We start from the raw sequence: 14718 nt of genomic DNA, 5'->3' as shown, positions 1-14718 counted from the left end.
TCCAGATCAGTTTGATAAACACACTGGGTGAAGGCACAGGGCACCTCCACTTCCTGATCTGCTGATACCCACCAAACAATAGGGGTGCAAGAGGCTTTCAGCTTCTGCAGACTGTGCAGGGGCGGAGTCTCCACTTGCAAGACAGGCATCCAGCCACAGAAGTTTACGGTAAAAGCAGAGTGATCTTGCCACCCTGGGCTACAGGTTTTCTTTTATTATGACTCAATGATTTTCAGAGTAGGCAGACAGCTTTGAACTCATCACTAGAGGTGAACTAGGAAGAAACGGGAGAAGAGGAAGATGCTAAAGGTAGAAAACTAAGTTAAATCCATTTGTTCTACTCAGAAAAGTGACTGTCTTAAAAACAGCACCTCAATGAATTTAAAGGAACTCTGAAATTAGCATGAAGCAAAAAGAACTCCACAGTAAGTCTGCACTGCAGTACAGAGAGAAAAGATACTATTAGCACAGAAATCACACAGACCTTAGAGCTCCATGACCATGTATTAATGTCAATATACTGATGACTAATTGTGCTGATTCTAAATACAAAGGTAACCTCATGGATCAACAGAGTGCAGTACTGTAATTCAGTTAATTATGCATAGGCATGTCCATGGAAGGCCACAGCAAGTGAAGATATATATGTTCCTCTTTCCATGCTCTTATGAGACATAATGTATCAATTGTACTGTATTTTCTAAATTCGTAAGAGTTAGAAACTCAGGCCAAATACCAGATGTCAGTTTGAGGTTTGTAAACAAATATATCTTTAGAAAACTAAGCCAAATGCAATGTCTTTGTGTTGAAAAATATAACAACAAAAACCACCTTTTCAGAGAGGAGAAACAATTTGCAAGGTAACAGAACACTGAGCCCCATGTGCAGACAGGCTGGTTTCACATACTATCTGCAATTTCGCAGTGTTCCATTTGCAAGTTGCATCAATAACTTGGAACAGGTTTATCTTACAGTTAAAAAATGTGCACTGTAATATTTGAAGAGAGCTGTTACTACTTTGCTTGACAGCTTCTGTGATAGTTCAGGATTCAGTGCTGTTTCTGATATAGCTCATGACAGAAACAAGCTGAGAAAGCCTCTGTTCGATGAGTGGATTTGTAGGAGTTGTTAACAAACATCAGACCCTGGATTCAGAACAAAAGCCATCAAGTATCAGCAAGTTCTCATTTTTTTTCCTCAAGGCTTTGGATCTTATTAAAATGTTTGGGAAAAAAACATTAAAAACAGTTCACCGTAGAACATCCTACCTTCAGGCAACAAGTTATGATCACTGCACATTTTAAAACACGTTGTGTATTTTGTGCATCTTATGCACCACAGGCAGTGGAAAGATCCAGCATTTATCTACATATGAACACAAAAAGCAAGGACTGACAGGTGTCACTGGCAAGACTGATACCAAGACCAACCAGTGCATTGATTTGTCTACATCACAACCTAACATAAATGGAACAAGTCACAAATAACAGTACAAACCTGTTGCAATTTCAACACATACATCTTAGAAAAAGACAATGCATGTACCCAGCCCTAAGACAGTGACAAATTATCAAACTTATAAAGATCAAGGTACCAGAAGACAAAGGCACATTAACCTCTGGTTGGTCCGTTTCGGTACTATTTGGATGAGTCATAGTGATTTATACCCTGAGACTGTGGGAGGCCTTGAAAATGAAAAGAGACCAGGTGAATGGGCAAATAAAAAGTACAAGTTTAATGTGATTGTAAGATTCAGCACCTGAATTTTCCCTTTTAGTAAGGGAATCTGGAAAAGCAGTTCCTAAGAAAACACTGTATTGACTCTTAAATCTTTTGTCCTGAAGGCAAAAGAATCAATTCAAAAGAATCTTGGACTGAAGACATTGCAGTACGTTGCAAGGGGTTTTATACACCCTCAGTTTCAGTACAGCAACCACAATTTGTATACAATCAAGTGTTGGTGGTTTTTTAGGTATAGAAACAGTCAGCCCACATTTTCCCAACTCTGTCAACTCCATTTTAAATCTCTGTGCACTTTCTTAGACAATACTGCTCCCAGCAGGGTATTAGTGGGAAAGGCTGTTAGAAAATGGGAAGATTCCTTTTTGCAAGAGCATTCTTTTAATTAGCCAAGTACCACATGGTTTTCATTAAAAAACCCAACATCACAAGCAAAAAGATACTTCCTAATTTTATCCTTGAAAAATAACACAGAGTTATTATAATAAAAACAGAGTTATTAAAATAAAAACACAGGAATGTCAGGGATATATACTTAATCTCTCAAAGATGTTTCTGATTAGGCATTTACATATCCCCTTTAGTTTTTAAATTCTTCAGGAGTCCTGAGAGCCATACCAAACACTGTTTGCCTTTTACTGTTTTTCTGGTGTTCCTTGCCCATGCTCACCACAAAAAGTGCTCTTGCACAAAGGAGAGCACCTCACACAAGATGTGGCTGTGTTCTCTCTTCCACTCTCCCTTGTCCTGGGGTGTCTGCTTGAGAATTTCAAATAAGTTACTGAGGGCACTGTAACACTCAGAAATGCATTTTAAGTTGAGGTCATACCATGGGCTCAGACTGTAGGGGGGCCAGCAGGGCATACAGGGATTTTCATTTGGCTAAAATATTTGTGCCTGGTAGCTCAAGAGTTCCTGGCTCAGCATGGGCTGGCCAGAGGATCAACTCCACCAGCATAATACACAGCTCTGCAACAGACTTCCTTAGGAACAAGCTATACCCCAGTCCAGTAATTCAGTCATAGCAGCAATTGCAAAAGTAGCTATGTGAAAAGATACCAGACACCTTGGAAAAGTGCATTTATTGAAACTAAGGGTAACAGACCAGTAAAAAGAGACCTCTCACCTGGTTGCTGAAAGACACTGCTGCTTTCCCACATGCAGTAACTGACAGCCCACCTGTCCTTGGTTTCTTGCAAACTAAGCAAACAAGTGACCTCGTGAAGAGTCTAGGCAAGCCTGCTTTGTTTCATGCCTGCACCAGGTGAGGGCACAGCAGTTCAAAAGGCCTGTAAATGCCTCTCAGCTGAGTGGCACAAATTAAGACAGCAAAGCACCACTCAACATAGCTGGATCATAAATTTAATCTGTTAATTTTTCAGCTGCAAGCTATAGACAAAGCAAGTGCTCAGGTGAAGGAATAGGATGAAATTCTGGAAGAGAATGATCCCCAAGTATCTTAATCCTTAAGATACAAAAAGCTGCCAAAGACCTAAAATGGAGGCAGCAAATATAAACCTCTTAATGCAATTCAGGAGTTTCTCTCATGAAGACAGTCACAAGAGTCACCCACAATATGAGTGTAATTTTTGTGAACAGACTAAGTCCAGCAATATCACTGGGCACTCTTGCAATGTTCTTAAAAATGCATCTGTGAGGGGAATGAACAATTGAGACTAGGAACATAAACCTACTATCAACTCTTCTTTGGTAATTTACTCACCTCAAACTAACACCAACAGCACTGATGAGGGAATCAAACAAATGGACTCACTTCTTTACTGCAATCCCAGAAAGCACCAGAGGAGAGCGCTAGCAATTCTCCCTACAAGTCTTGACTGTACAAGGGAGAAACCTGGAGGAATTACAGGAATAAGGTGTTTAGTGAAGAGGGTGAGCATAACCCTTGTTACTTGCTCGAGCCAACACTGCAAAGTAGCTTCTGATTCCTCAGTAATGTCCCATGACATACCATCCAGCTGTTACTGAGGAGTTACTACTCAGTATTTACAAGTTAGGTATTAAGAAACCCATTACTGAGTCACTAGTTTGATTACCTATCATGAATACTGAAAATGTAATACTCAAAAATACCTATATTAACATGGTAATCTCCTAAACTTACTGGTAGCACACAAGATCCCATATGACTGAGAAGACAATAGCAAGCAGTCTGAAGGCATGCTATGCTAAAAGTTCTCTCCTTCAAGAGAGATCAACCAGAGTATGTTGCCCATGTGGAACAGACTGCTACTGTGTAATCATTTCAGTCCAACATGTACAAGGGCTACTGCCCTGTTCAACAGTCTGAGCCAGCCTTTAACTTATACTGAGTTAAACTAAAGCAAATTGAAGGTCTTGAGCACAGGCTGACAAAATGCCAGCAAGCCTGTTCCTGCTCAGTAGAGGTCACCTCTGCAAGGGCAATATTGCTACAGCAAAGACTGGTGTGATTTGGGTTGGAGGAGGCAGCCTCAAACAAACCATTCAGCAGGGAAGATCGAGGGAGGGAAATCTTGAAGAAACAGCGGAAAAGATAAGATGGTCTGATTATATGCATGTCATTGGGTCTCAGCAGCGCACAGCAAGCTGTTCCAGAAGCTACAGAAGTGCAGTCACCAGACTGAGCTCACTCCATTGCAAGGGTGTATCTGGCTTTTGAACAGTTATGTACTCAACTTGCTTCTCTGCAGAGCCTGGAAGCTCCCTGTTCTGCAGCCATTCCTGCGCTTGGATGGGAAACCCACTCACTTCTAACCATGATCAGCAGATACCTAACCCAAGAGGGCAACAAAATCAAAGTAAAAAAAAAATCAGTTTTTCTCCTATTACTTATCTTTGGACAATTGGCATATCATCATCATCATCTTTCTATGCCTCCGTTTCTAACAGTGATTGGAACAAAAGTTTTGTATGACAAACCAGAGAAATATTTTGAAACTTAATATCTATATTGCTGTAAGCATTTAAAACCACTGAAACGAGCTAAAAATTAAGTTATCTCTGGTCCAAATTGTTTGTGTGCTTGCAGCACTATCTGGTTTGGTTCCTAGTTTTTTTTGGTGGGGATTTACATACAGAACAAGGAGGGCTCCCTTACTGTGAGAAGTTATTTTTGCAAGAAAGCACCCTGAAAACAGAATACACAAAAGCATGTGAGACTTGCGACATTTTACATAATTTTCCAGATTAATCTGAGATTTGTGCAGAGCCTTGTATGAAGGAAAAAAAAAAAAAAAAAGGGCACTCACATTACCAGGCTTTAGGAGCACATATTGAGGTACTTGTGGAGATCACAGTCAGTAGGGAGGGACAATTTCCAGTGGTGCCTCTTCAGTAACCTAGAGACTGCAGAAAAATCAGCCTTTGTGTTTGAAGACCATACAGATAGTCTTTTTCCTCCTATCATGGCCTAAAATATGCTTCAATTAATAGATCAACACCAGGGCTAGAACTTCCAGACCAGGAGTCTCCCTTTGGCACTGCTGATACTAAATGCCCAGATATTACCTGTTGATTCAGCAGAACTGGAGGACACTCAGGTAGACTCAAGTGTCTAGTTTCTTTAAAAAAACAGAGCAAAAAACTTCAAACCAAACGAAATTTAAAAAACAAACAAACAAAGCAAAGCAGAACATATTTCTTGTGACAGAATTATCTTATCCAGTAGCTGTAAGGACACAAATCCTGCCATTCTTCTCCAAGACTTGTTTTTCTTCAGATATTTCCACTTTTCTAAGCCCCTAAAATAACCAAAGCAGCTACCTCATGGTATATAATTTTACCTTTTCAGAGAAAAGCCTGTCTAGCCATACACACAGTACCTTGAATTGATGCAGTTTATGCAACCAGGCCACAATGGTATTATGAAACACTGGAAGATCTGCTTGTGAAGCACCTGTGTTAATGCTCAGTGCTAATTATACTTCTGGGATAGGTGCACACCTGGGAGAGAGTTCTTCTCTTGCCAGGATTTCCACCGCAATGAGAGGGACCTGCACATTCCTTGTAGGATTTCCATCCAGGTCTCCATACCAGCTGGAACTTAAGCCTGATGCTGACTGCTTGGTGTTACTGATGAAGATACTAGTATGAAGATGAGAGAGACTGTAAAGACAAATGCAGATTAGCTCTGGGCTGTGGGTAGGAACTGTGGTAGCTATGATCTCTCACAGAGATGGGAGAACAGAGCATGTCCCAGCCTTGTCTTTCCACTCAGTTCCAATCAACTGTTCACGTGGCACCAAGGCTGTGAGGCACAGGCACACTTTGCTCCACCAATGTCAGGGGAAAGGCATTAATTCCAGCAGAGAACAGAGGCATCACTAACGAGCTGAGAGTCTGGTACCTGCCAGAAGGAGGAACACCTTGGAGTCTTGCATTTTAGCTGAGTATTGGGTAAGACCATCACCCTGGGAGGCACACTTCACAGCTGGACCTGAAGGGCACTGGACCTGCTCTACCCTCCCAGTGCCAGGTGAAGTTGGAGGGAGTCTGAACACAGAAGGCAGCAGGGGATTCTGGAAAAGCCTGAGCCTCTCCTACAGCATATGCTAGTGCAAAGTAAGGGAACACCAAGATACCCTCCTATGCGGAAAGCTGCTCACTTGCATTAGTAAAGTCTGAGATGCACTCTTTAATCTGGGTGAAAAAAATAGTTTATTTATTCCATTGGCTTCTTTGAGCAGATGGCCAACCAGAATAGCAAAAAGGGGAAAAATTTCCACAACCTGGGATAAAAAAGGTCCAAGGTTTTAGGCAGTTTACGAAGAGATTATAAGCTACCCTAACAACCATACTTAGAAACCATATTTCATCTGGAGAACAGATGGATTAAGGTAATTTTGGATAACTAGCCTCTATCTCAGCATCTCTGCACCCCTCAGTGTAATGTCACCCTGCAACAGCCACACTGTAGAACAGCCTATACAAACTCCAGTTGTGCAAGCCAATACCTGGGTTGGGCAGTGAAGAAACAGACCAATTTTTGCTACTAGCACTGCTGAAAATTACCATTCAAACACAAATGCATTTTTAAAAACTCCTGCACTTTGATTTGATGGGCAATACCCCTAAGGCTAATACCCCTGGGCTCCAGTGAGTACAGCTTAAAATTACCATATCCCTCTATGTAAAAACAGTGTCATTAGACTTGCACTTTTAAAAAATATGATCAGCCTAGGCCAGGGCCAGGCTCTCCAGATAAAGTAGTAGCTTATCTCTTATAAATATTTTTAATAGTTTTTAATTACAAGTAGTCCTCACTCCAGGTAATGTAACTGACACAAAGTACCTGCACACATGCAGCCCCAAGACTTTCACAGAAAGCTCAGGAGCAACCACTCTATAAGAAAGAAATCCTACCTCACAGCAAAGTAGAGGAGGGGACACATGGCCAAGCCAGCCTAAATGGAGGGAAGAGTCATTTGGAGTAAATACAATAAAAAAGGACTTCAAAACCCCTCCATATAAAGGATCAAGAAGGTTAAAGCAAAAAACTAGTTCAAAAAGATGTACAAAACTGTTGGAGACCAACAGAAAACTCTGCCAAAAAAATAACTTGTGTTTAAATCAGGAATCAATGGCATCACACAATTTTGTTGTTTAAAAAATGAAAAGAAAGTGGAAATCTGTGTAACGATCAGCATCAGAATGAAGAGTTATCATTAGCTCCAGAGACCAGCATAATTCCCATGAAGTCCTGATGGAAGAGGGCCTCCTGCCACAAACAGTTTCGTTCCAGACGAGTCGTAGCAGTGGGTGTAAACAGCATTTGGGAAGTAATTTATGTCAGAAAAATAATTCCTCCAGGTTTCATCATGGTTCTGTTAAGGGAAAGTTTAGATCATTATTGTTGCCAAACAAACCCAAAACCCTGTTTCACAAAAGCATTAGGTAGCTTCCAGAGCCTAAAAAGGGGTATTTTCTCTTAACAATCCTGAAGCTTCATAAAAGTGAACTAAAAGATACCTGACTTGTCCTGAACCTTTTTCTGAGAATATTTAGGTCAGGCATTGGAACGGGGAGGTGAGGGGACATTGCACTGATACAACAAAAGGTAATAGAGCTAAGTTAAACAAAGTCATTAACTGCTTTTTGATAATGTACAGGAAACCAAACTCAAGTGCCTGCCAAGGCAGTGCCTTAGGAAGCCACAGTTTCTAAAGCTGCAAACAATTAAATTCAAACTCTCTCGCTTCAAGGACCACATTAGATTACCATGGCTTTAAAGAAAGACAATTTGTTTTCTGTTTGAAGTTCTGAAAAACACAAGTTAGATTACACTTGAAAATACAAAGATATAAAATCTAGTTCATTTATGAATCTGTGCATAAGAACTGTAATCACTATGCCTTACACTCAAGCAAATAACCTTCAGTACCCTTTCATAAAGCTTTGGTAGAAAGCAATTCTGCAGCACTTCTTGCTCTTCAGTTTTAGTTACTGGTTACATGAATACTGTTTGACTGAGACACATTTCACACAACAGGTCCAAAGAGAACTAGCTCATGCTCTGTGCCACTCCTATATAATGGGTCTACTTCTCCCCACCTCTATCACAGCTACAAACTACTTACCAGCCAGCCTTTCCCAGTTGTCAACTTCAAAATTTCACTTCCTCCTAATTTCTGCTTCTGTCCATAGCAGGCACGGGGGGGCTTTTCTTCCAGGAACCTCTGGGCTCTGATATCATAAAACAACAAGGACCCTTGTCCTGTCCCCACAGTGATGATGTGCTCGTAGAAGCTCACCGAGCGGATACCTGTCAAACAGAGAAGAGATGGACAGTGCAGTAAGGAACAGGGATGCTTTGGCTCTGTAGTGCTGTTTCTTCATGTCTAATATTAACTATTAGTATTCTCCAAAACACCCAAATTTTCCCACCACTACAGAGCAGTGCAGATAAATCCCACTGATGCTATTGACACAGCAGCTTTGATTGCATACGTGACTGCCCTACTCTTTGAGACCATCAGCTACACCAATGGTACATAATAAGAAGCTTCATCCTCACCAGTCCTCAGGTCTGCCAGCCAGTTAGGGTCCAGAGAACCTTTGCTCTGTCTGCACAAGCCTTTAAGTGAACACACCAAGAGCGAGTACATAGCAGCAAACAGAGGGAAGAACATCATGCTGTTTTCCTCCACGAGCTCACACCCTAACTACCTGCTAACCTGCAGTAAATGGCCATCTGAGAAAAGAAAGTCCCAGCTGCCACCAAATGCATTGTGCTGATCAACAGGCTAGCTGTAAGCAAGTGTAACCATAATAATCACCAGTCACTTTGCTGATAAGATACCTTCAGAACTATTAATGAGCCTGATCTGTCTCCACTCAAATATTCTCAAAGCACACTTGATTTTTAGCAGCTGGCATTTTTAGCACTTTAGCCAGGAAAGAAAACAGAACAGGACTCTTGCCATTTAAACAACACCACGTTCCACCAGTATGTGGTAAGGTACAGTTCAAACTAAACATGTTAGCACAATTCAGTTATTCCATTACTTTGAACAGAATGTAAATTTTTGTTCTTACAAAATCTAGATTTGAAGGCTCAGCTAACCAAGGATCCCTTGGAACTAGTCTTGGGGAGATTCTGAATGTAAGAATTTTCAATCTGCAAAACATCCTGTTATCTCATCTCCATTTATTGTGCAAATACTGTTCTGTGTAGCCACTCCAAACAACTCTTCCATGCAGGTTAAACTCCACCACCATCTATACTTCTCCCTCCTTCTTGACAGAATGCCAGGTTATATACCCTAGGGCTTTTTAGGCTCTCTTTAGAGTACCACTGAATTACAGCCTAAACAAGCATTCAAACAGGAGAGGAAATACATGAGTTATGTCAGCTACATTCACATGCCAAATGTTGTCACCACACCAAGCAGGGCTGAATGCCACAGAACTTGTATCATCTTGGACTATTCCCAGCAGTGCATGTGACAGCTGACAACCGGGAGCTGCGGATGCAATCAGGGAGTTTCCCCTTCCCCTCTGTATGAAGTCCTAACAAGAAACATGTCCTCATCCTTCTGCCTCTGCCACCGGATGTGACATCCACAGCCATCAGCATTCGTGATGACTTAGAACAAGGCAAGGCCACATTGTCCTGCTCCAAATACGGGGTGAAGTCTTGGCTGTGAGCTTAATGGGTGGGAAACCACTGTCTCTCTACTGATGTACATTATGAGATTCATTTAACAATCTCCACTTTAATTCAGAGAGCTATAAATGCACTTAAGACAGCAGAAGACCTTCCTCCCACCTCTATCACAGAGATCTGGCTCTGGCAAAGACACACAGAAAGCTTTCAGCCCTCTGCAGTCAGCAAGAGCAGTCACTTGGATAAGAGGAGAAAGGCACAAGAGTGGACCTACTCTTATTTTTGCTCCAATAAGTGATCTGGACAAGCCACCAGGAGAACACTTACTTCACAAACAGGTGACGGAGAATCAAGGCAGGTGGCATTTACTTTTCAATTAAATGTATTAATAGAAAGCTATAAAATGCTGAAGAATTGTGGATCTTTCTCTAACCAAAGAAATTTACCGAAGAAATCCATTATGTACCCACTATTGAGAAGGTATTTAGAATAGGCTTTCAAAAACAGCATTTCAAATTATCTCCTAAGGGGCTGAAGTACCTCAGATTAATCATTCCCATCAAGCTAAAAGTACAGCCTGTGCCTAGAACCTATCATAGTAAGTTCTACACTCCCAGACCACTACCACCTGTGGACCTAGGTAATTTAGGTAAGTATATTGAGCCCCAGTCGCATGCTGCAGGAATGGTCTACAGATCCCAGAAGAAATGAAGATGTAGTGGAACGTCCTAAACAAGAGATCACAGAGTCTATGCCATACAAGCTCTGTCTGCTGCCTTCAGGACATGAAGGACAGGGCACATAACATGGCTCTGCAGGCCAGTCAAGCAGAGAGCAATTGCTTCCATGGATGAAGAGCTACTGTCCAAGGTGCGCATTTCCCTTTACAGCTGCTATGAAAAGCAACACTTACAAGATGTACTAAAAAGCATTGATTGCTTTCCTGTGTAAACAGGGTTACAGCAGAGGAAAGCCAGCCCCAGCTCCAGCCTTACTGAGCCACCACCTTTCTGTGACCTGCTTTTGTATACAACACAAGTGAACTGAAGTTAACATGGACTCACCATATTCAGCAGGTGCATTTGGAAACTTAAAGCACATTCAGGTACCACTGCAAAGCACTTGAAATCAGATTTTAGTCCACAGATCAATAAAGACCCCGTTTTCTAAAGGTGCTACACCACTCCAAGTCCCAGGAAGATCAATATAAAGTGGAAACACTCAGTATCTTGGGAATTACTGTTATTTATGTGCCTCCACCACCATGCCAAGTAAAAAGATGCACCTACTCTGCAGAAAAGAAAACAGCCCTGAACAAAGGCTTTCTCCAGACATGAACTGGAGGAACCCCTCAAAGTACTCCCTACACACATTATTCCCCAGTATGGTAGATCACATACTTGAGGCAGGTTTCAGCCACCAGCCACCACTGGGCACCACACTGCAGTGTCTGGGTGAGGACCTGGACAGAATCCTCACTAACAGCAAGTGAGGACAAGCAGTCTTGCTGGTAAGATGTTCAGGTGATTTCTCCTGACATTATACATACTTCTCCCATAACTGAAAACAGCAGACCCTGACACTGATCTGTACAACACCGCCCAGTAACTGCATAAATAAAACTTTCCTATCTTTGCCGACATATGTCCTCCTCTGGTAACCTGCTTGATGAAGAGATGGAAGCACAGAGACAAGCTAAGTAAGGACTGCAACTTACTGGTCTGGGATTAATATAGCACTCACTGCGCCTTCTCATGCCTGATAGTAAAGAATATGGAGAGAGCTTTATGGGACCATGCACTCTGCAAGCCCTCAGGCCTGGCCCTGGTATAAGGTTCAACTGGACATACTGCATCCATGAGAAAAGGAAATAGCATTCAAATCACACAGGAAATCAGGAGTCTCAGTCATGGCTTTAAAATTACAAAACAAGCTTTCCCTCACAGCACATACTCCCAATAAGGTAGCACAAAGCAGACAACATGCCTTTTTTCTAATTCATAGAGAAGAATGGAAGAACAGTATAAATAGTGATAAAAAGACTACATTTGCTTTGAGATGATAAAAAATAGAATAAGACCCAGTAAAAAATACACAGAAGTAAAAAGGCACACTTTTGAAAGTTCAGTAATATCTGGATGATTTACAATTGAGTTGCTTCTAATGGCAGTGATGTTGCTCTTCATTACATTTCAGAGCTGGTCACATTTGCTTTGTTGGTTGCTCCAGGTATACTGTCACAAACCCAAATCTATACATACACTGCTAGTTATTTAGCCAATCACTAAAAAGCACTTCCTGTGCATTAGAAGCTTGACTTACTACAGTTTTAACAGCTACTTCTGCAAGCAAACCATTTGAAGCACCTTTCACAGGTTTCTTACCACTGCCTCGTTCCTTGGAACAGACGGATTTAACATTGTGAGAAGGCTGCCTTGGATCCAGAAAAGAGACATGTGCCTGTGATCCTACAGCATACACTGACCACTCCTGACCATAAGCCAAACACACGTTCTCCCTGCAGTACGGCAACTTTGTGGAAAGTAACTGGAAAAGAAAAAATAAAAATCAACCTGTTGCAAGAAAAGACGAAGGTGTTAACAAAACAGTTTTGTAAACTGTGTTCTAGGAAGCTGCAGGGAAATAAAACACAAAATGCAGGTGAAAAATAAGATCCAGAAGGAAAAAACCTGAAAGCAATGGCATGCCTTATCTGAAGCAAACTGAGACAATAAAGGCCGAAGCCAAGAAAAATGGACAGTTCAATAAATTGTTTTACATCCTTCTAAGCTGCTGCTATTTCTTTAGCAGGTACTTCAGCTTGCAGCTGAAAAAGCATATCACATTCACTGGGTGTGATATGCCATTACACTTAAATAAGTGCAACTTCCTTTATGAATTCTACTGATCAAGTATCCACCATACTCCATGCAACATTTCATTTCAGCTAACCCAAAACTAGCAGAAAATTAAGAATGCTTCCTGTCCTCTCAATTAAGGGGAGTGCGGAGCTTCTCTCCTCTCCAAGCTCCAAATTTCAGGACATTTCATTTTACATAGAACTTTTACGTGTTTTTAACACTGCTGCTCTTCAAGTATTTGAAGGAAATCAAGAATAGTGAACAGCCTTAGCTGCTTGCAGTTTTTCAAGTTTAACTCCAACAAACAGAAAAGCACCTTTGATAGCGTGTGCTCTGCTTTCCAAAGATGAAAATACCCATCCAGGGACACAGCTCCCAACTCCTATTAGAAGGAAAATAAAAACAAGAGAGTTAGTTTCTGTATTATAGCTATCCTTACAAACTCACACTCTATTCTAGGCAGGCTGCAGAGTCTGGATTGAATTCATCCATAATCCTGTAAAGGCTCTATCAAGATAATTTTTATTTTATACTATTCTTCATAGAATGCTATACAGTACTTCAGGTATCAAGTAGAATCTAAATTAGAAAAAGACTAAATAATAACTTTCAAAACCATAAATCTTGCTAGGCAATCAAATAATGAATTATGAGACAGTACAATCTAAAGTTGACAATTCTCTTGAGCAAGTCCCACGCTGATTCTAACCCTGAAGCAAGTTTCAGGCACTACTCTACTGAAAAAGTTACATGAAGTTTCCATCATGGAAGAGTAACTAACAGCTATTGTGAAAAATAAAGCCTACAGGATCACTGTGCTTCAGACAGCACTCCCACCTTTGCTTCAGACCTCTTCTGTTCTTTGAGTGCAGGAGGGGAAAAAAAAAAGTGGTGAAGGATGTATTGCTACACCCACTAGTAATATCAGGAGATCAGGATGGGAGAGATTGACATTTACTGTTTGTCAAATACCAACAAAATAACCCCAAAGCATCGCTAGTGCCTGCCCTGTGAGTCAGTCACCTCATGTGCTGAGCAATACAGAAAGGATTCAGCCATTGAAACAGGAACTGTTAAATGTTAGCTGGTCTTCACAGAATGTGAAGGAAAGCAGAAAAAGCACTAAAGAATGGGATTCAAGCTGCAAGAGATGTTTTGGTGCTTTCTTGGCTTCTTGTAAATATTTCTTTACTCCCCTGCTTAGGATGCAAATCTAAAATCAAACCCACAGGAAAACTGTGCCTTCTAAAATGTCTGGAGTTGGTTTTTTTCCCCTTCTGGACTTCTCCATTCACTTGGGGCAGAAGCAGATGTTGCAGATTAAAACCACTGCCTCAAAAGACAAGGATGTAAAATAAAAAAGATATTAACTTGCTTCTCTGGCATATTCTATTTAGCTTACTTTTTATTTTTTCCAATACACAGGGACAGTTTTAGGACTTCTCAACTGTTTTGCTTGTCTTACTGACCTTGTTCTTATTGTTGAAAGCCAATGCTCGGACTTTGCAATTGTCAGGATTGGTGTTCTCCTTGGGGATATCCTTCAGAGCGCTGTGTGTTATGTGGGCATAGACAGGAACTTGAGAGAGATTATGCCTGGCATCACTTTTGGATAACACATCCTCTGTGACTTCCCAGAGACCCATAGAACCATCCCGGGAACCTGATGAATAGTCCACACATGAATAGTCCATTCCACATATACAGAACTCCTCTTTTCTAAGAAAAGGATTTATCAATAGGGTCTGAAAAAAAGGATACTCTTAGTTTAATCTAACAGAACACGCTGTTAGTGCCCATATATTATTATTAACAAAAGGATGATCTTACTGAGCTGTAAAGTTCAGAATATTATGAACTCGCTGTCAACTGTCTCTATGGTTTCCAAGCAGCTAGACCCTGTCATATATTTTCAAACTAATTAGGATGCATCAAAACCCACAACCCTGTGCAACAATCATATACAGAATGAACTCAGAAGTGACTGAACACTATAGCTTCAGCCTGAGC

The 14718-nt window shown here is 41.1% G+C and overlaps 1 protein-coding gene across 1 annotated transcript in view; it reads right to left on the bottom strand.

Moving 5' to 3' along the window:
- Window positions 1–1717: 1717 nt before the first annotated feature.
- DCAF12 (DDB1 and CUL4 associated factor 12) overlaps window positions 1718–14718 on the bottom strand; it is a 28155-nt gene continuing 15154 nt past the window's right edge. Inside the window, exons 5-9 of the mRNA XM_030968477.1 lie at window positions 14178–14371; window positions 13025–13090; window positions 12232–12394; window positions 8319–8503; window positions 1718–7565 (exon numbers count right to left, since the gene is read on the bottom strand). Coding sequence (XP_030824337.1) covers window positions 7407–7565; window positions 8319–8503; window positions 12232–12394; window positions 13025–13090; window positions 14178–14371 — 767 coding nt within the window. The 3' untranslated portion in view covers window positions 1718–7406. The remainder of the gene's footprint in view (window positions 7566–8318; window positions 8504–12231; window positions 12395–13024; window positions 13091–14177; window positions 14372–14718) is intronic.

The sequence above is a fragment of the Camarhynchus parvulus genome, chromosome Z (genome assembly GCF_901933205.1).
Source record: "Camarhynchus parvulus chromosome Z, STF_HiC, whole genome shotgun sequence".
In the NCBI taxonomy this organism is placed as follows: Eukaryota; Metazoa; Chordata; class Aves; order Passeriformes; family Thraupidae; genus Camarhynchus; species Camarhynchus parvulus.
The sequence above is the reverse complement of the archived record's forward strand: the minus strand, read 5'-3'. Positions and strand labels throughout refer to the sequence as shown.